The following is a 27,512-nucleotide window of genomic DNA, read 5'->3' as shown; positions in this document are numbered from 1 at the left end:
GAGGAGGAGGGCACCGGAGAGAGATGCCTGAGAGGTGTTTTTGCTGGTTCAACAGCAACAGTAGCCCACTGAACAGAGGGGTCAGCATCTTCTCCGTGCGTGAGTGTGTTCACATGCCAGGGATTGCACTTTTGAGCGTGAGTATGTGTGAAAGTGCGGGGAGGAGGGGGGTGGAGGGAGCGTGACAGGGAGGCAGGCTCGTGGTGAAGACAAAGCGAGAGGCCGTGCGTGTTTGTTTGTCAGCAGCTTCGCACGCCATCACAGAAAGAGACACTTCACTGGTGCTGTTTCATCATTTTTTTCCCATCAACTTTATTTTCTTTTTCTTTTTCCAGCACATAAAAACAAAAACTATCAGATACATGACCTATCAATGATCTATTGCACTATTGATCATCATCTATTGTAATTATCGTACTGAGGGATTGTGTGCAGTGACATCTGACTTCAGCTCAATCGGATCTAAAATAACAGGCAAACAGATGTAAAGCAAAACTGTACATGAAAAAAAGAATCAAAGAAATAAACCATATTTATGTGTGAAATGACCAGCTGGTTCATTAGATAAGAGCACGGGGATGAGATTTTTGCACAGTAAGTTTGCAGCCACCTGCTCTGTTCAGATAGGGCTTAATGACAGCACTGCTGTTATTTTTCCATGTATTGAACAGTCCCAGTGAGCCTCACTTTTAATTACTCCTAATCAATACTGTGAGCACATCATTACGCAGCAAAAAGCTTTACGGCATACACCATTAAAATCATAAGTATATGTACCTGCGCAAGCTAACAAGCCTCTTGTCTGGGAAAGACATTAAAAAGAGGCTTTTATTGATAAAACTGTAATGTTTACTTGGAGTAATAGGATATCTGTAGTTGCAATGCAGATAGGCCATATTCCATAGCGTGCTCAAGAATAAAAAAATAATAATAATGCAGATAAACTGTGAATGTCAAGTGAGGACTCCCTTCCAGTGACATTACACACCACACAGTGTGAGCCTGGGTGGGTGGAGCAGAGCTGTGGTCCACTCTAACTGTCACATTGTGCTAACTGCATTGTTTAAACATCTCAGTGGGTCATCTGAAGTCACCGGTGTGACGTTAAACCGAGAGGTCGAGCCAGGTCAGAGGAGTCTAAACGCTTCCACGGGACGCCTCTCTTATAAAATAAATAAATACCTAAAAGTGGCTACCCGCTCAATTTGCTTCATAGTCAACGTGTCATTTATCCAAAATAGAGAGCACAAAAAAAAACCAGAGTGAGATACTGTAGGTAGTCAGAAAGACACATTTAAGTGCTGTTGATGCTGAGTACTTGCAATGCTAAGGTGGAATTGGCATCAAAATGGTGAGATGTCCTGCTTTTACATACTGTGTGGTCTGTGTAGCTGCATGAGTGAAACCCCGACTGGTGAAATATAACTGGTAAATTACACGTGCGCACAACATATGACTACTTTACTTAAAGGAAAGGAAAGTAAAGTATCTGCCGTGGATAGTCTAGTACTATAAAAACTATCTGCATGCATAGAGATTACTTTTCTCATGTTCATACTACAGTACCTTTAGATCAAGTTAAGTCTTATAAAAAAAAGTCTAAGATGGCAGTCCATAGTACTGACTATGTTTGCAGTGTTGATACACATTCTGTGACGAGTGAGTTAATAGACATGCATCAAAGAGAGTGCCCGGAAAATCGAGGTGTCTTGGCATTTTCATGTAAACGTCTGAATTTGGTTATGAGAGGTGTAATACTCGCTGCTAGCTCTCAAGTTCAAATTCTCTGCTATAAAACTACAATCGGAAGGATAACAGGATCATCTGGCTAGACTTGGAATGGCTGCTGGAGCAGATTTGGGAGCCGTTTTCAAACAGCGGTGAGCGGTGACGGAGCAAAGTCTGGGTTGATGAAGGAGAAGCCTTCGAAGTCTTCCTGGTTCATGGCTGCGAGTATATCCGGGTCCGAGGGGGTGAGCGCCGTTTGAGCAGCTGTGAAGAACTTGTCAAAGTTCTCACCTTTTTTCCCACCCTGGCGATGAAGAAGAAGAGAAGGCATGTACACACAAGACTGAGATTAGGACACATCTTCATGCATGCATGATATTGCATCCACAATAAACTTTACAAAATCCCCCCCCGAACAAAAATAGTTTATTAAAAGCGTTAAACTATAAAAAGAATCCACCCCCATGTTTTTTCCTCACTGAGACCTCCTTTTATCTCACTACAGAAGCACACAGGAAGAAAGCTGATCACATATCCTCCCCAGCTGCCTAACAGCATATGACAGCCGTTCTGCCGAATGATATGAATCTCATTTGGCTAATGGGCCTGGCCTCTAACCCCTGAGCATACTCGGCTCACTCAAGGCACACCTCACAAACGGCCAGCGCGCCGGCACTTTGGCAAGTGGCAGGCTAATGATGACATACATTTGCATATGGGAGGAGTAGGCAAGACCCCAGGGTCAGAAGGTCTTGTCTGTTATGACTGAACTGTCTGTTCCTGAGCTCTTAAAGCCCATCTAAGAACCCGAAGAGGTGATAAATGAGAGGAAATAGAGGGGGTGCGAAGGGGAGGGAGGGAGAGACAGAGAGAAGAAGAGGGAATGAAAAGGCCAAGGCAAATGTGGAGGAAACATGCAGGGAAACGAGGGACAATGTGGGAGTCAGAGAAAAAGGAGACAGATGGAAGAAAGTGACAGCTCCAATTCCCTAAAAGTGTCCTCAGAGAGGCAGAGAAGAGAAGAAAGAGAGGAGGAGGAGGAAGAAAGAAGGAACATGTGGTTTATCTGTTTAACTGAACTGACAGTTCTGGGTTTGAAAGGTGGCGGGATTTCCAGTCTCTCCAGACGGTCCCAGTCAATCCAGCGGAAGAACGGATGCTCCCTGATCTCCCTCTCTGCATCTTCTCCTCCACCCAGGCGCTTGGCCGGGTGCTTTGTCAGGAGCTGAGTCAAGAGAGGAGGAAATGAGGGGAGAAATGTGAGAAAAAGCGTCTAGGCTGGGATAATAATGTGATACGATAAATGACTTCTGTTTATGATCTGCCTCGGTTAGAGCAGTCGGTGTGCACGATAAGCTTTGCTTTATTTTGGAATCACGTACTGTAATCCAATTCCTTTGTTGTCTTGCCAACGAATGCATTTTTATTGCGCTATCACTTTGAAAAACCTTGACATTTTTGGGAATTATGCTTGTTTGCTTTTTGCAGAGAGACGAAGATCATTAAGATTCTGCTGTCTGTACACCAATTATGAAGCTACAGCCAGCAGCCACTTAGCTTTGCATAAACAACCGGAAACAATGAAAAAAAAAACAGTTATTACTCACTATTTGTGAGTAATAAAACTCAACTGCCCAAAACGTGGATAAAAACACTGTAGTGTAAAAATAAAAAGTTTTGCGCTGAAGAGTAAAGTTGGTTGCCTCCAGCCTGATATCTGACAGACAGTTGTAAAAGTGGTGTCGGTCCAGCTCTTTGTAAAAAAGCAAATTAACATAGTTCCTAAAATGCTGAACTATTCCTTTAGGCGACCGAATACAATCTTTCTTTCTTTCTTTTTTAACGTGCACGAGTAAAGAGTTATTTCATTTCCTGATTCACAGTACATGAACTTTTATCTTAATTGCCCGTGTGTTAAAAGTTAATATGAGAAACGAGGATTGAACTTACTCCCTTGCAGATAGCTACAGCCTCCCGAGAGAGACTTTTTGGGTATGAGACGCTCTGCTCCATGATGGACTGAAACAGCTCCTCCTCGTCAATGCCATCAAATGGCGGCTTAAAGGAAAAGAGAGTGAGGGAGAGAGCGGAAGAGTTTAAGCACAGACCTGTGGGCAAATTGATAACGAATATAATGAAATTAAAGTTCTTTGAAAGTCTTTTGAAGTGATTACAAAGGACGAGTACTGGGGGCTTAAAGTGTCTGTGCATGCTATTGTTAGGATTAAGCTGAGTGTTACCTGTCCTGCCAGCATTTCATACAGCAGCACTCCATAAGACCACCAGTCCACTGCTTTATTATAGGGCTGATAGGCCACAATCTGGGGGGAAAAGCATGGAGAATGTATGAGAAGATATAAATGGGGAAGAATGGCAGTGCAGCGATAGGAAGAGTGAGGCAGCTGGCTGCTTGGATGATATGCAGCTACAAGAAACAGCAGGGGTGAAAAACAGAGAGAAGCGAAAGGATAAAGTGCGGCGTAAGGGAGGGTTCATGTGTGAATGAGCTCAGAAATAATCAACACACGGATTTGGATTTGCACTTGTGTTCACAAGCTTGTGTGTTTGTTTGTTTGTTTCCCCGATACGTGCGTGCGTATGTGTGTGTCAGGAGGGGGAGGTGGTGGTGTGCTGTGCAGAGGGGCACGAGGGAACAATCCCCAGCCTCTGGGGAAATATATTGCAACTCTTCCAAAATGGCAGACACAGGAGAATCAATGGGTGTTTACATAAGAGAGTCAATACCCAGGGGTTCCACAGCAAGGTTTACAATATCAAAGACGCACACAACAGTCGCATCCCCACTTTCTCCCCCCCGTATCACTCAGCTACGAGTCCACCGACCGAGATGCGCCTTCATGCCGTCTCTGAAGTAAATTGTTTAAGATCACTTCACACGGTAAGGTGCACATACGCATTTCCAACAATTTGTAAGGTAAACATTATACAGGCAGACAGTTATGGTTTGCATATCAAAAGAATGTCGAGCAAAACCACCTTCACTTTTTCATTGTTTCACTACGGCTGATATTTGCACTGACATTAGTGACATCCCTTTTAGTCTTTTGGTGCTTCATCTCATTATGTTCACACAATTTCAGCTCTGTCTTCAACCACAGACAGTGGCGCACATGAAGACTGAAACAGGATTTCTTTGTTACAAATTTATACTGACCGATGAAACAGATTTTTCTACTTAAAAAAAAAAATACAGATAATAGCCGAGCAAGGCTGTGAGCTTTTTGCCACCCTTTTCCTATCATTCACAAAAATAAACTGCTGACTTGAAGTAATGTGATTACATGTAAATTCTCCATGTAATTTTATTACATAGGTACAATGTGGAACATTAACTTTTATGGAATCTGGTCAAAAGAAATGTATTTTATTGGTATACGCTCATTTTATACCAAGGATATTTTCCTTAATTATTCATTACTTGACTAACCTTTCATGTTTCATGTTTATGAGGGCAAAGAATCATTTTTTAAGTGCTCCACCGCAGCTCAACACAAACACGTCTTTGTTTGCTTCCTTCAACTCATTAACCATAACTTTAAATAAAAACCTACTTAATTTTACAAATGGAGACTGCTGAAACCCCATAATAATATGAAATAAACCTCACTACATTTTCTGGAAATGTACTAAAAAGTAAAGTTGGCAAACTGTATAAATGCCAGGTATGAGCAAGGGCAAGCTATCCATTGTAGTGGTTTGTTTAACTATTTTTAAATAAAGACTTTACATGCAAGTTAAGCCTGTCAGCGGCTGGGAGAAAGCGGCGCTATGCTCGTAAAACAATGTCTCTGAAGGACAGTAGTGACTTCTATGCAACACTCTCACAGTACAATCACACAGCACTGCTAACTGAATCATGTGAAGTTAATTATTCAAAAACTGCTGACAAGGTCAGAGAGGACAGAGGAGATGAGGGGGAGCTGCAGCGAAGCAACTCGGCGTCTCGCGGCGATGCAGAACAGGTCAAGCAATCTAAGAGGGGTGAAATGAGGGAAAATGAGGGAAAATAAGGAACAAATGAGGGAAATATCAGGAGTGACTGTGGATCATGGCGTGAGGGCAGCGGTCACGGTACCTCAGGGGCGATGTAGTCAGGAGTGCCGCAGAAGGTACGTGTGGTGTCGCCCTCGAACATGCCCTCCCTGCACATCCCAAAGTCTGCTATCTTTATGTGGCCCTCGCTGTCGAGCAGCACATTATCCAGCTTTAGATCCCTGAGAGGGGAGAAACGCCACACAGGTATGAATCATTTTGATAGATACCATCTTTATAACAGTCATTAGCTACAAGAGACATGATAAATCTGTGTCGTGTCTGTGCCGAAAGCAGACTGAAGTGAACACGGGCAAACCAGGCCACGTTATGAAGCAGCCCACTTCTTTACCTGTAGATGATGCCTTTGCTGTGGAGGAAGAAGAGGCCGACTGCTATCTCTGCTGCATAAAACCTGGAGGGAGAGAGGAGGAGGAGAAGGAGGGACAGAGAATCAGCTAATTCAAAAGAGGATGATGACAAGAGGTTAGGAGAGAGGGAATGGCGCTGGAGAGGGTGATGAAAGGGAGAAGCAACCAAAGAGATGAAAGGCAGGAAAATGAAGAAAGAGAGATGGAAATGAGCAACAGGGCAAAAATTAGTTTTAGATGATTGATCAAAGATTATTGATTAGAAGAACAGCCAGGGGGAGGGAAAATGTAGATGATACGATAAGATTAGTGGGAGGAGAAAGTCGGGGAAGAGAAAAGGGCTGGCACTTGAGTTGATGACTTTTTATGAGTCACCAGGTATAATGAACAAAGCTAAGAGACGAGTGTGTATGTAAGAGAGCACAGAATAAAAAGGCAGGAAATGAGACTTTGTGTAGATAAGGACGGTGATTAAAGGAGCTTTTTGACTACATACGCTGCGTGAGGCTCTTTGAACTTCCCAACTATCTGAATGTGAAACATCAGGTCTCCTCCGTTGACATATTCCATCACGTAATACAGTCGGTCCTGCAGAAGCAAAAACACACACACACGTGCAAGCTCCTCATGCATAATCACCTCTTGTCCAAATTAAAAAGCAATCTGTTAAAACACCTCCTTCAGGACCGAGGACCTTGTTAAAGAAAGCAAGCTAATTATTTCATTTATTAATCGGAATTCGCCCAACCTGGACCGAAACAACTCCTGGGAGGACGATGCAGCCAAAATGTCAGGCAGCTTTATGGCCAATTTAATGAAATTTAGACAGTTCATTTGGGAACCCAGATGAACTGTCAGATGAACACACCTCAGTCTGGAAGGCGCAGTAGAGGGACGTGAGGAAGTGAGGACGAGAAGGGAGTGCCAGAACCCTCCTCTCTACTAGAGCGCTCTCCGTGTCCTCGTCCTGGAAGAGAACGTCTTTCTTCAGCACTTTTATGGCAAACAGACGCTCGCTGCCTCGCTCCTCTGCCAGCAGCACCTGTGCAGGAGCGGGAAGAGAAGAGAAAGTTTCTGAAGCAACAAGGAGACAAGCGTGAATCCCAAAAGTCTGTAAAGCAGCTACCGTATGTCTTCAAAACCCATAAATAAAGAAAATGTTTACAGAAAACACAGGACTGACTTTCTGGTTTAAATGTTAGAGAGTTGAGAAAACACAATTTCCCCTAAATTCCAAAGTCACCTTTGAACATTTCTGAATGGATAACCCAACAACAGCAAACCAGGAGCAGCTTAAAAACAATTATTATAGCTTTGACAGAAAAGTGCTCTCAGACTCAAAAAAAATCCCCAATGCAACTCTTCTCGCTCCAAAGACAGCCATGCGTGTGATGTGCTGTACTGCAGTCAGGTCTGAGTGTTTTTTAGGTTATTGTGTTAGCAGTGATGAGGTGCACTGGTTGCAGGAGAAAACTAGTTCCACTGTTTAAATAAACCAGTGCGCTCCAGTGTTCGAGCGCCCGTGTAAAATGAATAAAAGGCATATATAGTGCAAGAGGAAAAGAAAAAGTTATAAGTTTGGTAATGTACATGTATGATGAAATAACTCAATGTAAAGTTTAATTAAAGTTGAAACAGGCCTGAGGGTTTCAAGACATTAATGTCTCGAGTGGACAGGAAAAGCCCCAAAAGCTTGCTCTCGTGTTTTAATCAGACATTAAAAACACATTTTCTCACTCCTATTAAACTGGCTGCTCGTGGGTAGCTCTGAGTGCTAATGATGCTATAATTTTCCACAATGAGTGCCACGTGATCCAGGTTTCACTGAGATAAATACAGTCAATAAATATGGAAAACGCTGACAACAACACTGTTAGAAATGATCAGCCCTCAGTGCTGAGCTGTAATAGAGGCGAGTGGAAATTAAGGATCTCATTTTACTTTCAAATGGAGGTGAATAGCACTGAAAATTACACCGTTTTTTAAAAAAATATATAAAACTGTGCGACTACGCTAAGATGACTCCCTGTGTGTGTGTGTGTGTGTGTGCAGTGCTATTGATGAACTGCCAGTCAGCAGGAGAAATCCTACCATCTGTGATCGTGTCTCCTGCTCTGCCTCGTGGTTTTAAACCAACTCACATAAAAATAGGACTCATCACCCTGCAGAATATTACAAATCTTAGTAGCACGTACTTTTTCTATTTGCCGCTCTTGTTATCCCATTTCCTTTTTGGTCATTTTGTCACTTTCTGCAGCACAATAATCCTTCTCTCTTCCCTCTATCTCTGTCTGTCTCCTTCTCACTTTCCCTCACTCGGCAGCCCCGGGGTCTGTCTCTCCTTTCTTGGGTCGTTTTTTTTTCTCTCTTCTCACGTCTTACGTAAGTCGAGTCTATTTCTCCTGTCCTCTGTAGACTCTCCTCTGACAGTTATGAAACGGCACAGGGGGATTTCAGAAGAGGAAGAAGGACTCAAAACTCCTCTCTCTTCATTATGTCTCATCTACTGGGGAATTAAAGAGAAAATGGAGAGCAAAGGCTCCCTTGAAATGAACACCTCCAGGATGACTGCCTGTGCGGCATGTGGGAAGCTCACGACTGCTGACAACACAAAAGAAGCAAAGGGTTAAATGAATCATTTGGCAGCAGAAGTAGAGACAGTGAGTATGTTCGTAAGAAAGGGTCATTTATTATTTTTTTCAAAGATATTCAGGTTTCCTGTGCCTGGGAGCTGCTGCATGAAATGCCACTTGAAGGTCAAGTCCATCGATAGAAGAAATGATTTAAAGCCAGGAATAATCTTTGTTGTTTCCAGCATGAATGGCCTCTTTGATATCATTCACAGTGGCTGGATAAGAGGTGATGATTGTGTGTACAAAAGAAAAGATGGCATTTCGTTTACCTTGCCAAAGCTGCCTTTTCCAAGAACCATGAGGAAGTTGAAATCGTGGATGCCCATTTTAACTTTGCCAGGGCCCGGAGTGTGGCCAGGGGGACAGGAGGGGACGAGGGTCGGGGACAGGGCCACGGGAAATGGTTCAGACAGTGGGGAAGGCATCGCTTGAGGCAAAGAAGGTGTAGTAGCATCTGGCTGAGGCTCCTGGAGAAACAAAATGGGATGTTCGAGAGATAAATGACACACACACAGATCCATAAAACAGGAACCCAAGACAAACCAAACTCCCTCCTACCCCCCAGTTTTGGACTGCAGTCAGGCAGCACAATTCTGCACCCTGGTGGATGCAGAGTGCAACGGAGAAGAAAGGGCACTCAGTATAATTTATTATCTAATTATTTAGCAATAACACCGGCATTAATCTTCCAAGTTTTTTTTTCTTCCTTAGATAGAACTGTAGGAAACGGGATAGTTCAGCAGGACAGACGCTGACCCAGTATGAGCTGTGGCAGCTGCTGTTTGTTAGATGTAGGTAATTATAAGCTGATAAAAGCTATGCCAAGGTCTAAGGATGAATGGTCAAAGGCATGGCGCAAAATAAAGGGTTGCTCCACTTCCTGGTGAATACAGGTATAAATATCCCGTCACTTGCTTTTTGTTCACCTTGAGCCCATCTGATGGCTTTATGTCCATATAAAGCAGCCTGCTGCCTACCTGCAGGTCCGGGTCTGGCACAGGAATGTTGTAGTACTCTCCCTCATCTTGGGCCAGCAGTTTGAACCAACCACTGATTGGACGCCTGAAGATCTCACTCACGCCAAACGACAGCGCTCCCATGAAATCGTTCCTAGACGTCCGGTCCCAGTCCCATACCTCCACAGACAGACGCCTGTCCCACTGGTGACCACGCACGGAGCTGAGGAGTCAAACACACACTTGTGACAATTTGATACATGATGAAACACAAAGCATAGCACGAAATCATCCCTTTTCACTGTGACCTTTTCTGAAATGTCTTATTTCACCTGGATATCAAAGATGCACCTATAGGAAAGTAAAGGTTAACGCCGCTGAGTAATCCGATTTTACATATAGCAACTTTTGTGGCAGAACCCTGTAAATTTTCCACCCTAAAGTTTGCAAGGACTCACAAGGTGAAGCTCTCATTCCAGACGGGATTGAGTGTTGAGCGGATGGTCTTAGTCTTCTGTTTGCTGTGGCTCTTTGGGTCTGGAATCAATTTCAGTTTAACATACGGGTCTGACAAGCCATTTGGGTCCATGGGCATCAAGTTACGAGCCTCCCGCACTGAAACAGCAGTGAAACAATAAAAGGAAAGAAGAGAAACCTTACATTTCCTGCAGAGGCCTGCTTTTTGTTTAAATTGGTTGAACCCAGCGGGTCCTCCCACCTGTGACATAGACGTCCTCCTTTTCTCCTCTGATGGTCAGATGGATTCTCCCTCTCTTCTCTGTGTGATCCTGGCCACACAAACTGGGGACGCTGGTTTCGCATCGCCGATGGACGTTCATGTCACAACCTCACCACACAAAGATGCACAAAAGAGTGTGAACACAGACATGCGCTGGATACGTGCGGAGTAATTAGCTGTAATCAGTCTAAATCCACTAGCGCGCTAGCTTTATTAAGCATAACAATTAAAAAGATGAGATGAGGAATAGTGGTTGTGGGCCTCACTAGCATAGCTCTTTCAAAAGACAAGAATATTTATGTGAGCAAGTTCAGAAATGCCAAGTTCTGAAATTATTGGTTGGTATGTGCCAGACTTTCTTCACGGGGTATAGCAGCCTCCTGGAGTCTCCACTGGTTTCCAAACTCTTCATCTAATTCTCAGGAAGAAAGTGAACAAGCACTTTTTCCAAAGTGACTAACTATTCCTTTATCTTAGCCAAAAAAAGAAAAGAAAAAAAGATTAATGATAATAATAGCTGGAACACTCTTCTCCAGATGTGAGTTTCAGCAATGTGCATATGTGAAGTGATATTCATCTGAGCATAATAGCTAATAAAGGCACGAAGCACGTAGATTTATGTATGTCATAGAGTGGAGTGAAACTCACTGGTACATTTCATGCCCTGGTGTATGAGGCCATACAGCAACGAGCCACAGTGGTCACAAAATGTAGGGCTGGAGTACGTGTGGACCTTAAATGTGTGTCGACTCTTCAGGTCCTGAAATAAAACAGAAAAACAATCTGCACTGAGAACTCCGTCTCTCTCGCACACACATACATACGATGACCGTGGAAGAGGCTGTGAACACACACACACACACACACACACACACACACACACACACACACACACACACACACACACACACACACACACGTGCAGAGCGTGATTAGCGGAGAGAAGATGAGTGGGGCATTCGTGGACAAACCAATTAGATCTTTCCACTCGGAGAGGACACACAGTGTGTCTGCAAGGCTGCGTGTGTGTTAGCGTGTATATACTGTGCACAGAGGGATGAATCATTTTTATCTCTCTTCAGCTCATCAGACCACCCCACCGCCACGCTTCATACACCACCTTCTCCCAAACTGTTTTCCCTCCCTTGTCGCACTGAGTCGCTATTTAAAAACACTATCACCCTGTTTCTTCTCTTTCCCTCTGTGTGTTCTTTCACTGTCTCATCCATTTTCAATCTCACACACACACACACACACACACACACACACACACACACACACACAGTTACACACATTTTCTCATTGACCTCAATTCTCAGGCAGTTTATTTAGCTGCTAGAATAAAATTGTGAGTGAAAGACAAATCTCCCTGAAATCCTCAAAATGCCACACAGAAGAAGACTGAGCAGTCTGTGGCTCTCGCTCTCTTTCTCCCCCCTCTAATTCTCACTCTTATCAGTCCATCCTGCCGTCCACCTTTGTCTCCCCCACACCCTATCTCCCAGTCCCAGCATTTCAGATGCCTTGTAGGATTGCATGACATGAGTGCAAACGTCATGGATGGGAACAGGCTGCGTGATGCGAAAGATGCATGGACTGATGGCTGACTCACGCACACGTGCTACTGTCATCAAAGGATGTTGAAAAATGATGATGACGATGCAAATCTTCACAAAAACTCAAAATAAGAAGGGAAAAGACACATCTGCTCACATCTGGTCTGGGGGCGGTCACAGAGCCGGGACACGTGAAGGTCACAAACTCGTGACATCTTTTGTGGACCACGAAACTGCAAACTAGAGAAAGCAAACATCTCAGAATTAATCTGTTTTGCAGGACAAAAAATACATCAGAGAAGATTAAACGCTGCTAGGAAAGGCAATAACGCTAGGTTTATCTCTACCTTGACATTGGAATCCCTGTTTCCCAATGCCCCTGTGTGAAAAAGACACATGGATTAAGATACAAAAACAATTTTCTGCAGTCCTCCTTAAGGTGAAATATTTAGCTTTGGAGAATGAAATATTGCTATTGCGTTACTCTGCGGTGTATAAAGACAGGAATGCAGACTCTAGTAGAGAACAAACTGTCTCATAAAAAGACAAAAAACACCAACAACTTGATACACTAAGTCATTATGTGTGAAGTTTGAGTGCTTTTCCTTTCAAAGCCTCACCGCTGACCAGGTCAAACACCAATACAATCCTTCTGCAATGTTGGCTAGCTTCCATGGTCTCCTTAAAGCTTTAATTGAATAATTAAGTCATTGATTGACTAAACAGTCCACTCAGCAGCTTGCCTGTTGTGGATCAAGTTTTGATTAGAAAGCTTAGAAAGGCAGGCAAACGAGAGACCTCGACAGCTCCTCTACAGTCATACCGGAGAGGCTCAGGGGTTCATAGGAAACTGACCATAATCACTGATCTACAATCAGTTCACCATCTGGCCTAGTAATAATTAAAGAAAGGGTTGCTAAGGGTAATCTGATCCTTGATCGGCATTCAACAGAAGTCCGTGTCTGCAGCACCAAACGTATCCGACCAGTTCTGCTTTTTGACCAGCAGAGAGCATTAGAGAACCAGATATGGTGAGGATTCACAGAGCTGCTTTCTGGCCAGATATCACAGAGAATTTAATGTAGGGGATAACTGCATTTTGAATTAATGATGTGGAAAAAATCTACCAAACACATGCAATTGAATAAAAATGCTTCTATAAAAACATCAGACTAACCCCTCTTGGAGCTTTTTTTTTGAGAAAGCTCTTTATCAAAAAACACACTTTGACATGTGACAATAGAACAAACACATAACCAAATGAATTATGGCTAAATTCCATTTTGCTGCTGCAGATAAAGAATCTGTGACTCTCTTTGGCGGTAATTAGCACTGTCCCCTCACAGCGAGCAGGTCCTGGATTCGAATCCATCAGCCGGCTGGGGCCTTTCTGGGTGGAGTTTGCATGTTCTCCCCGTGCTCGCATGGGTTCCCTTCGGGTACTCTGGCACAGTCCAAAGACATGCTTGTTAGGTGTTAACTGGTAATTCTAAATTGGCCATAGGTGTGACTGTGAGCGTGAATGGTTGTCTGCCTCTCTGTGTGAGCCCGGCAATAGATTGGCGAGCTGTCCAGGGTGTAACCCCCCAACTCCCGCCCTATGACAGCTTGGATAGGCTCCAGCCCAACTGCAATCCCTTATTGGATAACTAGATGGATGGATGCTGCAGTTGGTGGCACAGCGGTGCAGTGGTTAGCACTGTTATCTCACAGCAAGAAGTGCCCGAGATTGAACCCGATGACTGGCTGGGGCCTTTCTGTGAGGATGCATGTGCCTGTGTGGATTCTTTCCAAGTTTGCTGGCTTCCTCCCACAGCCCAAAGACATGCATGTTAGGTTAACCGGTGATTCTAATTTGGTTCCAGATGCTAATGTGAGCATGAAATTGTGTGTCCTGGTGTTAGCTCTGTGACACACTGGAGACTTGTCTCTACCTTGACAATACGGATCCTTTAATTTCAGACCATTCTAACGTGGCTCACTATTATGGCTTATTGAGACACTTGATGGTGAAGTTATGACCAGCAAATCTGATCTCCATCTATGCCAAATCACAATTAGCTGCTGTTGGATTTGTCTTCAGCCTCCTAGCATCCACCAGGTGTTCTGGTTAGGATAAGGATTAGGTTAGCATCCAGTCTATTTATAGACGTTTGTTTTTGGGGCGGGTTTTTGGCCCATTTGGCACACACAAGTGGAAAAGCTTGTAAAAGATTAAAAAAATTTTTTTTTTTTAAAAAGGACCAAAATGACACTATATATGCAATGTTTCTTTAAATAATCCACTTGTTTAGTATATGGATAATACCATCTGACCCTAACAGTAAGCAGGTGACCAGCAGCTTGGTAGATGTTAAAAGGTTTAAGTATCATAACAAACATTTAAAAAAAAAAAAAAACTATGATCCTTGTTAGTATGCTAAGACTGGTCTGTGACACGAAGCAATTTCACTTTTTTAATATTTTCAGACAGTTTAGCTCAGTTATTACCCAAAGGAGCCAAACCAGGTACAACCCACTCCTCTTTAAGACCTTGACTTAATAAACAAGATATTTACATTTACAAATTAGAACAATCTTGCCTTAGTCTTTAATTAATCTAACAATCTCCCCGGGGCCTCTAACACCGTGATTGAAAGCGTCTGCTCTGACATCTTGTGCAAAATAAGAGAGTTTTCAACCTCATCTAAGAGCTGCTACCACTGCCAAGACAGCAGCCAGTTGGAGAAATGTCCTGAAAGATACCCAGAGGCTGCTGGCACGTACAGCGCCCTGCATCCAACATACACTCCCACCATATGTTCAAACACACAGCCACTTACACTCACAACGATAAACACAGACTACTGCGTCTTCAGTGGTCGCGCTCACAGGGTGTCGTCTGTTCATAAATAAGTCAAATCTCATTCTAAATTAATGTATACACGCATGAATGTCATAAATGATGATAAGCACTGGTATGTTACTTTACTATTAGGGTTTTTTAAAAAGGTAATGTTATATTTTCAGTTATTAAAGTCACCTGTAAATACCTATATGTACTTCTAGATACTTAAAACCTTAAATTTTTACTTACACCAAATCCCAGTTTGGGATTTAGGTGTTTCTGAGATTAATGTCAGAGTTTTTCTAACATTAATCTCAAATCTCTAAATGCAGAGTCCAGCACCATCTGGAGCAATTACAGCAGATATTAAACATGGTAAAACTCTATCAGTGCCAAACCAGCTGCATTATAGAATTTTTACTGCTTTTTACTGCTAATTTCACTGCTTGGTTTAGTTTACTCGTTAAAAAGCATACTACTCAGTCTGTGAAAACAATCGTGTGATGTGTTTTGTCTCTCAGGAGGAGACTGCAGAAGTCTGAAACATTAACCCTTTTGAAGTCTGAGTCTGACTTTCTACTCCTGCATTATTATTGTGGATATCTCAGATTCTTCGGTCCATCCCTTATGAGTCCTTCAGATTTATGAAACTAAACAGAGTACACCTTTAAAAAAATAAAGTTAAAAAATAATTACTTGACTGTTGGTGCCTGTCTGTTTTAATGCAGTCAGGCCAAAGTTCATATCCTAATTAAGTTTTTGTTTGTGTGTGTGTTTTCAGTATATATATCAATGCATCTGCGTGTGTGAGTTCGTAAAGTAACGCCTGGATTATGTGGGCGGCAGTGTGGAGGTGAGGTTATGTGATTGGAGCAGGTCAGTGTGGGCAGTTTCTCCAGCAGGCAGCTGGAAAGGGTGAAAGAAAGAGAAAAGAAAAAAAAAGCAGTGAAAGTCAGCACTACGTGGAGTGGTGGGACGCCTGAGGAGGTGGTGTTTGAACAGTTGGGGTGGTTTCTGTGTAGCTGTGTGTGAGTCTGTGCGTGCGTGTGTTACCATATGAAGTCGGTGCAGTGACTGCAGAAGGTGGGCTGTTTGAAGAAGCGTGCTGTAAACTGGTGGTCTTTCACCTCGACAATCCTTTTGTGTTTGAGCGCTCCCTTCCTCTGAAACACGGGCACCCTGGGTGGAGGGGAGAGAGGCGAGGGCAGAGGGGAGGCACCGGGGGAGGTTGCAGATGTAGGGGAGGCCAGTGTCAGTGGGGAGAGCGAGGGGGACGGGGAGACTGGAGTAGACATGATGCCTGGAGGATGCGGTAAAAAGATGAAAAGGTAAGGGGGATTGGATGATGAGTGTCAGTAACGAAGGCTTTGCTTTGAGCAGAAGACCTTGAACAGAACAGAGGAGAGGGCGGAGAGGAGGAAGCAAGGACAAGGAGGAGGAGCGGGAGGAGGACGATGGATGAAAAGTGTAATGGGTCAGAAGTTGTATTAATGGCACATGGGATGTAGGGTAGGGAGCGGTGAAAGAGTGACGTGATGAGGAGAAAGATCGAGAAGGGATGAATGGGCCGGAAGTGCGAGAAAGAGGGAGCACAGGGAAAGTGGCAGGTAGAGATTGAAAGAGAAAGAAGAGATATAATGAAGGAGACAGGGAGGTTAATTCACATACTGAGACAGGAGTCTCTTAAGAGACGCTAAACGATTAGTGCAACTCGCTGTGTCCCACATACTGCCTGCCCATGCTACCCATACATATCCATCTCCCTCGCAGCTATGACTACCCCCCCTTCCCTTCCTACCCCCTGGTCGTTATGTCAACTGTACTTCTGTTGCCATGTCAACAACACCCCCACCAGCTGCTCCAATATTAGAGCCTGGTTTCTCCTCATCTTCCTGCCTGCCTTTTTTAGCAATTAGTCCCATTTCTGAAGAAAAGTTTGGACCAGAATAATATGTACATGTCTATAGGGAATGAGATGCGCTGGAAAAAGTGCAAAACGGCAATATTAGCTGGAGAGATTGTGGTGCAAGAGTTGCACGCTACTAAATGATAAATGAAACACCAACAGAGATTTAATGAATAAATAAATAAGCCCACAGCGAAAACCCATACCATAAAAGAAATGTGATGAAATGTTTGTGTCTCAGCAAAGAAACAGGAGCAAATCAATCAAAGGCGTGAAAGTGGACGGTAGGAAAAATGGCACAGGGCTCAGTAATGAGTAGAATAATGACAAGAAGAAATAAATGTTGTACAGACTCACACGGAAAAGATAATAAAGACTTAATACCTGAATTTGGGACAATTTTGGAGGAAAGTTTTGAGCTGAAGATGTCTTTCTCCTCGTGTTCTCCTCCTCCTCTCTGTCTGGCTCACTTCAAATGAAAGGCTAAGGTGTCACACCTGTAGCTGGTCACCTCAGGAAAAAGAGAACAGGGGGAAGAAAAAGCAGTGGCTAGCAGAGGAAAAACAGCCCAAAAAAAAGAAAAAAAAATGAAAAGAAAAACGTAAAAATGAAAAATGGGTAAGCAACAAGCGTTTTGAGAGACTCAAGCTTTCTAGGAACCAAATATAGAGAAGTGAAGTGATATATATCCGTTAACCCAGAGGCAGGGTGAGGAGGAGGACGAGATAGAGAGGTGGTATTCTCTTTCCAAGATTGATTCTGTTTTTACTAGGAGGAGGACGAGAGAAAGAGAAAAGGAGAGAGAAAGAGAGAGAGAGTGAGAGAGGAAGAAAAAACAGAAATATGGAGGGAGAGAGAGAGAGAGAGAGAGAGAGAGAGGAGAAAGATTGAGGGGAATAGGCGGCGATTCATTTTGAAATCTGGGTTACTTCTCTCAGGAGAGGGTGAGGGAGGTAGAGGAAGGAGGACGGATGAGACAGAACATGCCATTTTAGCACCACAAATACAGTATGGACAAGCAAGTGCCAACTGTCTCTCACTTCCTCTTGTGCCAGATGGAGAGAGAGGATTCAGTCTGGAAGAAAAACGCAGAGCTTCGGAGACAGGGAGTCTGAGAAATGGCTGAGCGTAGCTAAAAGTGGAAACAAACTCAAGTTTGCTGCCGATCCAGCTGACTGAAGGATCAACAGGCCTGCAAAACAAACAACCCTGTTAGTCCATGCTGCTACGGCTCAGTTTCGGGCTTTTCACAGCATTTCAGCGTTCTGAGATCAGGAGTAGAGTGGTGATATAGTAACACTGCTCCGCTCTGCACTGAAACCAGGTCAGCTAAGCCTGATGGGAAGAGTAGTCTCCATGAGAGTGGGACTTTTTGTCTATCGCCTCTACAGTTTGTGGGCAATCAAAGGACAGGCAGATAGTGAGACACAGATGGCCCATAAAAACACAAAGCCTTACAGTCCAAACTACAACAGCAGATGCAACCTATTGCTGCATACACAGCCGAACAGTAGCTTCTTACCTTTTCTATAGGGACACATATTTATTGAGACCCGGTAAGAGTCCAAAGAACTAAACGCTTCCAGATTTGTAGTAGAAGCATCCATCCATTTTCTTCCGCTTATCCAATTTAGGGTTGCAGTTGGGCTGGAACCTATCCCAGATGTCATAAGGAAAAAGGAGTGTTTGCCCTGTGCCAAACTGTAGACGGGCTAACACATAGAGACAGACAACCTTTCACACTCACATTCAATCAAGATTTGAACCCAGGACCTTCTTGCTAGGCTGATCACTGCACCACACACGCTCCCACCCCTCCAAGAGCTTCATATACAAATGATAAATGTTTCTTGATAATGAATAAATAACCTAGGCCAGCGATCATTATGGATTGGCGGTGGCTGCTATGGGCCTGGTAGATCCCCTGATACCTTTGAGAGAGCTTTACAACCTCAAAAAGAAGGGGAACAAATTTATAGACAAATGACCAGAAGGAGTGATTTGTCTATACCACAGCCCAGAAGGGCCAGGGTGTGCTCCAGCGCATCAAATTCAGATAAATGGTCTCTACTTATAAAAGTAAGACTAGAATATAAGATATTTGCAAATGTGCCTTTTCACTTTCTTGCCAGATGAGAACAATGACATCTCATGTCCATTTAGTAAATATGGAGCTGGAACAAACACTTGGTTAGCTTTCCAAAAAGACATAAAACAGTGGGTAACCACCAGCCACGCTCAGACAGTGGTTACTCTGCCCTCCTCCCAGAGAGAACCCACACAAAGTCAGGGACCAAGACTAAGACCCAGACTGGATTTAAACCCAGGACCTTCTTACTGTGCTTAGACAGTAACAAAAGCTACCAATCTGCACTACTGAGCTCTCAGCAAGTCTTTGTAAATAGCATTCATGCAGCAATCATAGTGTAAGAATGATGCTGCTGTTTTTGGAGACTACGTGCCATGGCTAGGAGTGCAATGCTCATTATGAGCTTTGGACGCGCTGAGATGTCAGCAAGAGCCAGGCTATATTTAGAAGTCATTCATGGGAGATTGCAATGATCTTTACACCTTACTGTCACTCAAAAGTAAATAAACACATTTTCACAATTCATTAGTTTAACTTTAAAAACACAATCCCTTTTCACCCTCAGTCACAGGTTGAAAGCTCATAAAGTGACAGCAAGAACAAACGTTTGTCATCGCAATGCTACTAATGCAAGCGCACACAGACACAATTAATCACAGTCTATGTGTGCATGTATGTGTGCAGGCCATGTGTGGTCCACGGATGATCCTGGGAGAAGAGAGCAGCAGGCAGGATCAGAGGCAGAGGATGGAGGGGTGGATTGGAGTGGGACAGAGAGACTGAGAGAGGGAGCAAAGGGTTGAAGGTCTAATTAATGGAAATGTAGGTTATTAGTCTCCTGATGAGGACACTGGCAGAGAATTAATTAACAATTATAATTAGCAAGATTGTTAGAGAGCAAAATGGTGTCAGCCAGCAAGATAATAGTGAGCTAGCGTGCATAAGGTGCGTGTGTGTGTTAGAGTTAGTCATCTTTGGTGAAAAAAAATAACAGCTGTGTGAACATGCCCTATCTGACAATGATATATGTCATTTCAGCATTAGTCATGCAGAACCAGCAGCTGATTGGAAATGATAGGGAGGGGGCTTTCCTTTGCTTTTTCTCTATAGAACTGCCTTTGCTGTCTTCATTTTCTGGCCCATAAGACTCCCAGTCTTCATTGGTCTTATCTTGGATGAGTCATGTTCTTGTTCTGTTGTCACAACTAAATGAGAAAGATGTCCTTGCGCAGTGAGAGAAAGACACAGGGGCACAAAAATATAAGCAGCAGACCATGCACTCTTCAGTAATAAATGCATTGGAAAACAAAACATAAATGGCTCCCAATGCGTGCTCTCCATGCAGCATGATGAGTAAGCACTTATGGCTCTAAAAGTGTCTGTATCAGTGTGCTTTTGCATGCCCATTGAAGCATGTGTGCGTGTTTGATCCCGGGCCATAAAAGTGAGCTGGTGTGCAGCCAGCCAATGATGCATTAAGGCTGTAAACCAAAAAGACGTATGTATACACGTGGAAGTGTGAGAAACACACTGATTCGGGCTACATGATTAACAGCAAAGGGAAATGGTATAAAACACAGAAAGAACTGAAGCCAAAAGGAAATATACATCTGACAATGGAAAAAAACAGAAGACTGAAGACACCACAAAAAACCTGTCTCAGTTATGACCAACCACTAGTCCCTACTCACTCTTTTTCTCTCACGGTCTACAGATGGCCATCTCATTATTTCTGACCATGGCTTAATGAAACAGAAAATTCTACTCCGATAGAATCTTTTTGAGGGGGGGAGCAATCAGCACTTTACCAATTACATGCATCCATTATCATCTAACGAGTGCTCAGTCGTATCAAGCACCGACTTCAACCTGGCTGGCTTTCTCCAATGAAATTAAGGTAAATTGACTTGCCTAACTGTTGTTTGTGGAATCAGGGGAGAAGTGGTGTCTGAGGTAATCATATCTGCCTGTTAAATTTGTCTCTTCAGAATCAAATTGGCTCTGTTTGCCAGTATTGGCTTCTATTTGCTTTTTTAATGAAGTGTGGTCCGCTGTGTTTTTCAAAGAGAGCAACAAACCTCCACGCCAGTCAGATGAGACATTTGGCAGGCGATTAGGGTCTGTCAACATGGCCTACAAAACTCTCAGTCCTGAAACAAATAAGCCTGCTCTCCATATTTGTTTTACTCCTGACCTGCCTCTCAGTGCAATGTGAAATGCTGCAAAGTGGAAAACCGCACGCCTAAACAGAGGCATTTGAGCAAATCAAACATCTAAGCATGTAAGAGGTGTCAGGTATTAATGTCTTTAATATTACATCACTTTGTGCAGTCGTTTACAAGTTATGATTTTCATTACAACTCTGCTGAACCGGTGTAGTTCCAGGAAGTCTGTCTCTGTCATAGCTTGATTAAAGATGGACTCAAGCTGTGGGATCCCATTTTGAAATATTGAATTTCAGGCATTCGCCATCTTGGTGTTTTGAAACCAAATGAGCAAATGTGGGGTGGATATGACCAAGGAGCTGAGAAGACTGCACACTCATAAAGCATGCCTTACCCTAAAGCAAGCCCTTCTTTTTTATTTTCCTCTAAATACAGCCATAACTTAGAAAATGAACCTCATGGTGTATTAAAAAAGAGTTTAAACTAGCATCTGAGACCATAACTGTAATAGGAAAATGTTTACTGACCTATTAAATCAAGTGAGCCGTAGACTTCTATACAATTAGACTTTTTAGAAATCACAGGAGTTGCCATCTGCTAACACATGCTCTCTTCCATCTTATCACAAGCTGATGTGTGGTCAGGGAATGCTTCTAGTCATATTTGCACTTAGTGACAATTTACCTGTAGTTTCCTTTTTACGTGTGAGGAAGAAAGAAAACCTACAGTCTATGCCCACGTTAGAAGGCCGTGGGGGTGGTGGATGGCACAACTGCACAACCTGCGACACCAATTTCAATGGACCAATTTCAAATGCTGAGTAAGTCCTACTGACTCTCAGACTGCTACAACTGCATATACAAAAACTGATGCTCAAATGAGTATCCAGACCACCTACAAGTTCTCAGCTAGGAAACTAAAAAGAAAGGTTGGCTTTTCCACACTGGCTTCATTTCTCAGATACAGAGATTGCATCCATCTTTTAAATACAACACTAATGTCTCGGGCGCACTAGAGTAAAAATGGGACAGGACCTCCTTATGACTGAGAAAAATTGGTGGTTGTCTGATGATTGCACAGAATTTTTTTGACATTCAGTGACTGTTTGCAAATATTTGCAGCAGTTGCCCAGAGACTGAACGTGCAAGACCCTTAACTTCTTTGTGATTATTTTCAATTGCAAGGTGTGCAGAGGCTGCCTGATGGGATCCAACCTGTCTCTAAACGTTTACAAAACTGACTGCAACCGCTGGTTTGCAAAAAATTGCCATCTTATAATCATAGTTTATAAAATAGTTAATAATCTCATTGCCATTTAATCTGTCTTGATGCACTAAAATCACTCTGAAGACGTGAGTGGTGGCTGACCTGGTCCTTGTCTTTGCAGAGCGCCATCATAAAAGGTAACTAGATTTCTCTGGATTTCTCTGGATTTTTTAAAATCTCCAACCAACCACTGTTTTTCCTTGGTATGCCTGTAGTGCTTTCCTATTTTGGTTTAGCACATTCTAGCATGCTGCTTCAGTATAATGCTTTCCACTGATGTGTAACTGTGCATTACCATATGTAGAGGGAAACCATATGTAATGGCTCTTGCTTAACTTGACTGATTGTATAAATGCATATGATTTACAAATGTTTTAGAAACTTTTAGAAACACTCAGGCAGTGAGCCTGACCCTGATGTCTGATTGTGTTAGCTAATAGTTTTTTATTTACTCATCCAACAGCAACAGAGGAACATAAGCATTCGCGTAAATGTAAGTTCACTTTTCTTGTAGCTGTTTTGTTGGGAATACTGAGTTACAGACATCTGCATGATGAACTTCTTTCATATACCTGTAGTTATGTATTATACCATTACTATAAAATAAGGACTTTGTGAACTTTAAACTTCTTTCTACCTTGACCATTTTTTAATTTTGATATATAAAACATTCACCGTTGGCAGACTTCGTCTCCACTGGGTATGTGCAAAAGAAAAAAAAAAAACTAACAAGAACTCAAAGCCTCAGCTTTTGGGCTGCAAAATCTTCCTTACTGCTACAAGGAGGAAAAGAAGGTTGTGAACAAAATGCGCTCAAGGGGAAGGATGAAAGCAGGAGGGCAGGGGTTTCAGGGTAAGAGGGGCGATTGGATAATGAGGCATGTGGAGAACAAGGTAAAGTCTGAGGATATCTTAATCTTCATCCCAGTTTTCTAGGATGAATTCCCTTTGGGCAGGTGGCACTACACACACACACACACACACACACACACACACAAGCAGTGGCAAATAAGGATGTAATACGAATAATTATTGTGTCCTAGATGCGGTGTTAATGTTGTTTCACACATACTAGCTGCACAAGACAGCAAACTTGCATTGCTGTTGATGTGAACGCTCTCTCTTAAGGACTGTCAGCACTGAAACATTGACTTTAGAGACAAATCAAGAAAATACAATTTAAATAGGGTGAACAGCACCGGCGCTTAGATTAGAGCTGAAATGATTATTCTATTAATTGCTCAGTTCATTCATAGAAAATTACTCAGGATTTTCTTTTCTTTTTCTTTTTTTAAACAAGATTCATTCAGTGTTTTTTTTAAAGCCTCATATTCTCTTAAGGCTACTCAAATGTACTACCCTGCTCTCCTCTGTTTTATCTTTATGTAAATATAATATCTATAACTTCGGGATAGTAGGCTGAACTAAAAAGAGGCTTTTAAGACATCACCTGCAGCAATCTGCGATTGTGATGGCCGTTTTTTGGACTATTCTTAGAACAAGCACTTCATTGAGAAAAAAAACAAACAAAAAACATCATCTTGGGTAATCTGTGTCAGCATGAGCACAATGAAGAACAACAGAAAATACACGTTGTTGTGGTTTACTCTAATGGTGTGAGACAGAATATCCGCAGAGATGCGAATAAATGAGACAAAATTTGCATAAAAAATTGCATGTGCATTATTGTGTAAACACCCTCTGCGCCCATTACCATTAAAACTAATCAAATAGCCACAGATTGCAACAAACACTGCTTGGGATGGCAAAAAAAAGGAAGTGCAAACATACAAACACACAGACACACATTTGTGCACATGTTGTCTCTCTCTTACTCTCTGTCACACACATAAACAAACATTGGTTTTAGCTGTGGGTCAGTTAGCCCATTTGTCCCCGGATGTAGCTCGGTGTGGCTCGTGTGGAAGAAGCGAGAAATTGGCTGTGTAGCTGGGGAAAAAAAGAGCAAGATGAAAGGATGCTTGGATGTTTTTTCAACTTCAGAGATCAAGCTGATGAGTTGTAGAACCCTGTGGCGGAGCATACATGATAAAAAAGAAACAGAGCACTCTTTCCACATGTGCTGTACTGCGTGTCTGAGTGAAGTGTGTGTAGATACGCGTGGATATGGATATAAAGACAGAAAGAAGATAAGAAATTATATAATAATGTATACATATCAATATGTATAATTATACAATAATGCATATGGCATGTGCAACAGATAATAAAAGATTAGAAGAAGAAACAACGTAGGAATTATCAATCAAATACTGCAGGAACACACTGGTTAGGCTAGAAATGTTTTAAGGAAGGGATAAACTAGAGAAAGGAGAATATAAATGAAATGACGGAGTCAGTCAGAGGAAACAGAATCAAAAGAAGATCAAAACACAAGATGAAGGAAACCTGTTACTGGCAGAATAGTGAGAAAGATGGAGATTGGAGAGGTGTAGGAGCATGGAGCCACTGCACTGCTTAGCAAGACACAACGCTAGACAGAGGCAGAATGATAGCGGCAAAGACAGAAAGAGAGCGAGCGAGTGTTAAGCCCTGCGCTGCAGACATGCGTTACAAATCCCCAGGGAGCCGGTGGCAGATCAGTACAGGATCAATCTGCTGCACCTCAGCAGGGACGCAGAGCACTCCTTCAATTCCCACACACCCTTCATCAATGTGTGTGTCATCATACTGTATGTGTGTGAATACCTGAGGTGGGGTGGGCTAGGGTGGGGGTGTGTGGAGGAGAAGATGGGAAAATAGGGGGTTGGGTTGGGTTTAGTTATTCATCAGCAGATTAACCCAAACTACAGTACTGCGCAAAATTCTTGAGCCACTTCTCATTTCTTTGTATTTTGCCAGGAAAGCGTGAAATAGGTCCGATTATCTATTGAAACATAAGCAGTATATAAGGCAAAAACAGAGTTTATAAGTCAAGTCAAAGAAACTTTTATTTATCTATTTATATAGCATGTTTTAAACAACCTTCGTTGACCAAAGTGCAAAATATACAAAATGTACACCATAGAAAACAGTTACTAAATTAACAATAAAAATAAACTAAAAAATTAAATAAAACAAGTAAATAAGACTGTGATTGGATAATAAAAGCCAGGGTATTATGCTCAACTAGACCTGAAAGCAACAAATACGTTTTAAAATAGTTTTAATATGACTGAGAGACTGGGAGCAGCTGGTTTAACCTTGGTAGGATTTCAAAGGTTGTGTTAAGTAAGGTGGCGCCAAACCATTAAGACTCTTAGAAACAAGTAATAAAACTGGAATGGACTGGAAGCCAGTGCAAGGAGCCCAGTATACGTGTAATGTAATCACACCATTTCTTTCCAGTCAAAAGGCCAGCTGTTGTATTTTGAACAGCTTGCAGGTGACAAACTAAGGACTTATCAGAGCCAACATATAAAGTGTCACAATGGTTTAGACAAAAAGTAAATTATAGTGTGATCTCTCAAAGTCCTGTGGCAGGAGGTAGACCTTCACCTTACTGAGAAGTCTTAGTTGAAAGAAACTTGTCTTAACATCAAATTTTAAAGCACTGTCAAGTCACATCAAGGTTCCTTGCAAAAAAGCTAAAAGACTGATGGCGCTGTCATATCCATCTGAGAGGTCGGGTCACCCAAATAAAATTTCTGTTTTTCTTTTGTTCAGATTAAAGAAGTTTATCTCCAACCAGGATTGTACATCTCTGCGACTGTTTACTAGAAACATGGCTAGGCAAATATATCTTTAGGTCATCTGCAAAGCAATGAAAGGAGACATTGTGCTTTTTAAAAATGGACCCCAACAAGCTTGAAACTAAATACTTCAAATGACTACCTTTACTCTTCATCACAGCCTGAACTCTCTTTGGCATCTTTCTTGTAATTTCTGTAAGCAGTCTTCAGGAATAGTTCTCCGGGATTCTTAAACAAAATTCAAAACCCTTCTTCGAAACTTGGCTGCCTTTTGTTTGGTTCTCCGTCAAGTTGATCTCGCACTGCTTCAATAATTTTAAGGGCGGGGCTCTAGGGAGACCAATCCATGACTGATAGTTCCACTGTGTGTTTTTCTATCCAGCTATGCTCGTAAAGCATTGGCCGTGTCTTTAGGATCACTGTCCTACTGAAAAATAAAGACGCTGCCAATCAGAAGCTTTATAAATGGTATTGCACGGTGGATCAAAATCTGATGGTACTTTTCTGCGTTCATCATCCCATCAATTTTGACAAGATTCCCAACACCACTGTTTTACAGATGTCTGTAGATACTCACAGTTGTACCTCCTATCTACAGACGATAAGGGAACCAGAAATTTCTCATTTGGATTCATCGCTCCATAAGACCTGTTCTCACACGTTTTCATTCTGCTTCTTGTGTAATTTGCCACACCTCACCATTTTCTCCATGATTCTCTTACTTAATGGTTTCTAGGCAGCCACCCTTCCACTGAGACCATTTCTGATGAGGCTTCAGTGAACAATAGGTGGATCAACTGCATGGCCAAGTGTATCTCTTAGTCCCTGTGTCAGGGCTTTGCTGGATTTTTTTTCCTTTCTTGCAGACATGACTTTCAGATACTGTTTATTCCACTACAGATTACAGAATACATGCCCCAAAATGTATTTTGTAACGTATTCCGTTACGTTACTCAATGAGAGTAACGTATTCTGAATATTTTGGATTACTTAATATATTATCAAGCTTTTTACTATACATGAATGTACTATTGCTGTGTGATTACTGAAGAATACTCGCCATAACAATACCAACTAGATTTTTAATTCTTAATATAAAATGAGTAACAGTAGGGTGGACATTAGGTAAGGCTGCACTTTTTGCAGTGATCTCGTATAGAAACCTATTCCGCGCGTATATAAAACAGGACCACAGCTCCGAACCGTAGTAAAGGGACCTCCGGCTAATACGTCGGGTTTGTGTTGGGCTCGTAGTCGAAAACGAGCTTTACTTTGTTGTCTGGGTCAACTTTGCTAGCGAGAGACAGAGAGAGGCGTTGAAAGGCTGCTCCAACGGAACTTATTGTTTCGGAGAAAAACACGAACACAGTGTACAGTCGAGTCTTAATAGCTCACTTACAACTGGGCTACACTGCCCATGAGGCTACATTCTTTAGGGCTATGCCTGTAACACTCTGCCTATTGCCTTCATATTAAATCAGTTTTTGAATAATAATTTTTACAAATATTTCGTCATGTCAATATGCGGGCC

At 42.4% G+C, this 27,512-nt stretch overlaps 1 protein-coding gene across 2 annotated transcripts; it reads right to left on the bottom strand.

The window, feature by feature from the left end:
* Nucleotides 1-284: 284 nt before the first annotated feature.
* prkcg (protein kinase C, gamma) lies at nucleotides 285-26,906 on the bottom strand. 2 transcript variants are annotated; one of them, XM_013274643.3, is made up of 17 exons: nucleotides 17,154-26,906; nucleotides 15,917-16,248; nucleotides 12,384-12,415; nucleotides 12,194-12,276; nucleotides 11,129-11,240; nucleotides 10,460-10,588; nucleotides 10,200-10,356; nucleotides 9,763-9,964; nucleotides 9,055-9,252; nucleotides 7,021-7,194; nucleotides 6,649-6,740; nucleotides 6,134-6,196; nucleotides 5,825-5,963; nucleotides 3,969-4,049; nucleotides 3,679-3,786; nucleotides 2,813-2,953; nucleotides 285-2,032 (listed from the first exon to the last, which is right to left on the bottom strand). In XM_013274643.3, the coding sequence occupies exons 2-17, from the start codon at nucleotides 16,156-16,158 to the stop codon at nucleotides 1,871-1,873; spliced, it is 2,115 nt and encodes a 704-aa protein (XP_013130097.1). In that variant the 5' UTR covers nucleotides 16,159-16,248; nucleotides 17,154-26,906; the 3' UTR covers nucleotides 285-1,870. The 2 variants fall into 2 exon arrangements, with proteins under 2 accessions (XP_013130097.1, XP_005455436.1); XM_005455379.4 differs by having other exon boundaries at nucleotides 15,917-16,163.
* Between the last annotated feature and the right edge of the window lie 606 nt (nucleotides 26,907-27,512).

The sequence above is a fragment of the Oreochromis niloticus genome, linkage group LG11 (assembly GCF_001858045.2).
Source record: "Oreochromis niloticus isolate F11D_XX linkage group LG11, O_niloticus_UMD_NMBU, whole genome shotgun sequence".
In the NCBI taxonomy this organism is placed as follows: domain Eukaryota; kingdom Metazoa; phylum Chordata; class Actinopteri; order Cichliformes; family Cichlidae; genus Oreochromis; species Oreochromis niloticus.
Note: the sequence above shows the minus strand (reverse complement) of the source record. Positions and strands in the feature narration are given on the sequence as shown.

Coding starts and splice junctions, on each gene's coding strand:
- prkcg (XM_013274643.3), bottom strand. CDS start 16,158: ATGTCTACTCCAGTCTCCCCGTCCCCCTCGCTCTCCCCACTGACACTG. Junction 6,741..7,020: donor ACTGCGCCTTCCAGACTGAG/GTGTGTTCATCT, acceptor TTGCTTCTGCAG/GACCGACTGTATTACGTGAT. Junction 6,197..6,648: donor TTCAAAGAGCCTCACGCAGC/GTATGTAGTCAA, acceptor CTCTCCCTCCAG/GTTTTATGCAGCAGAGATAG.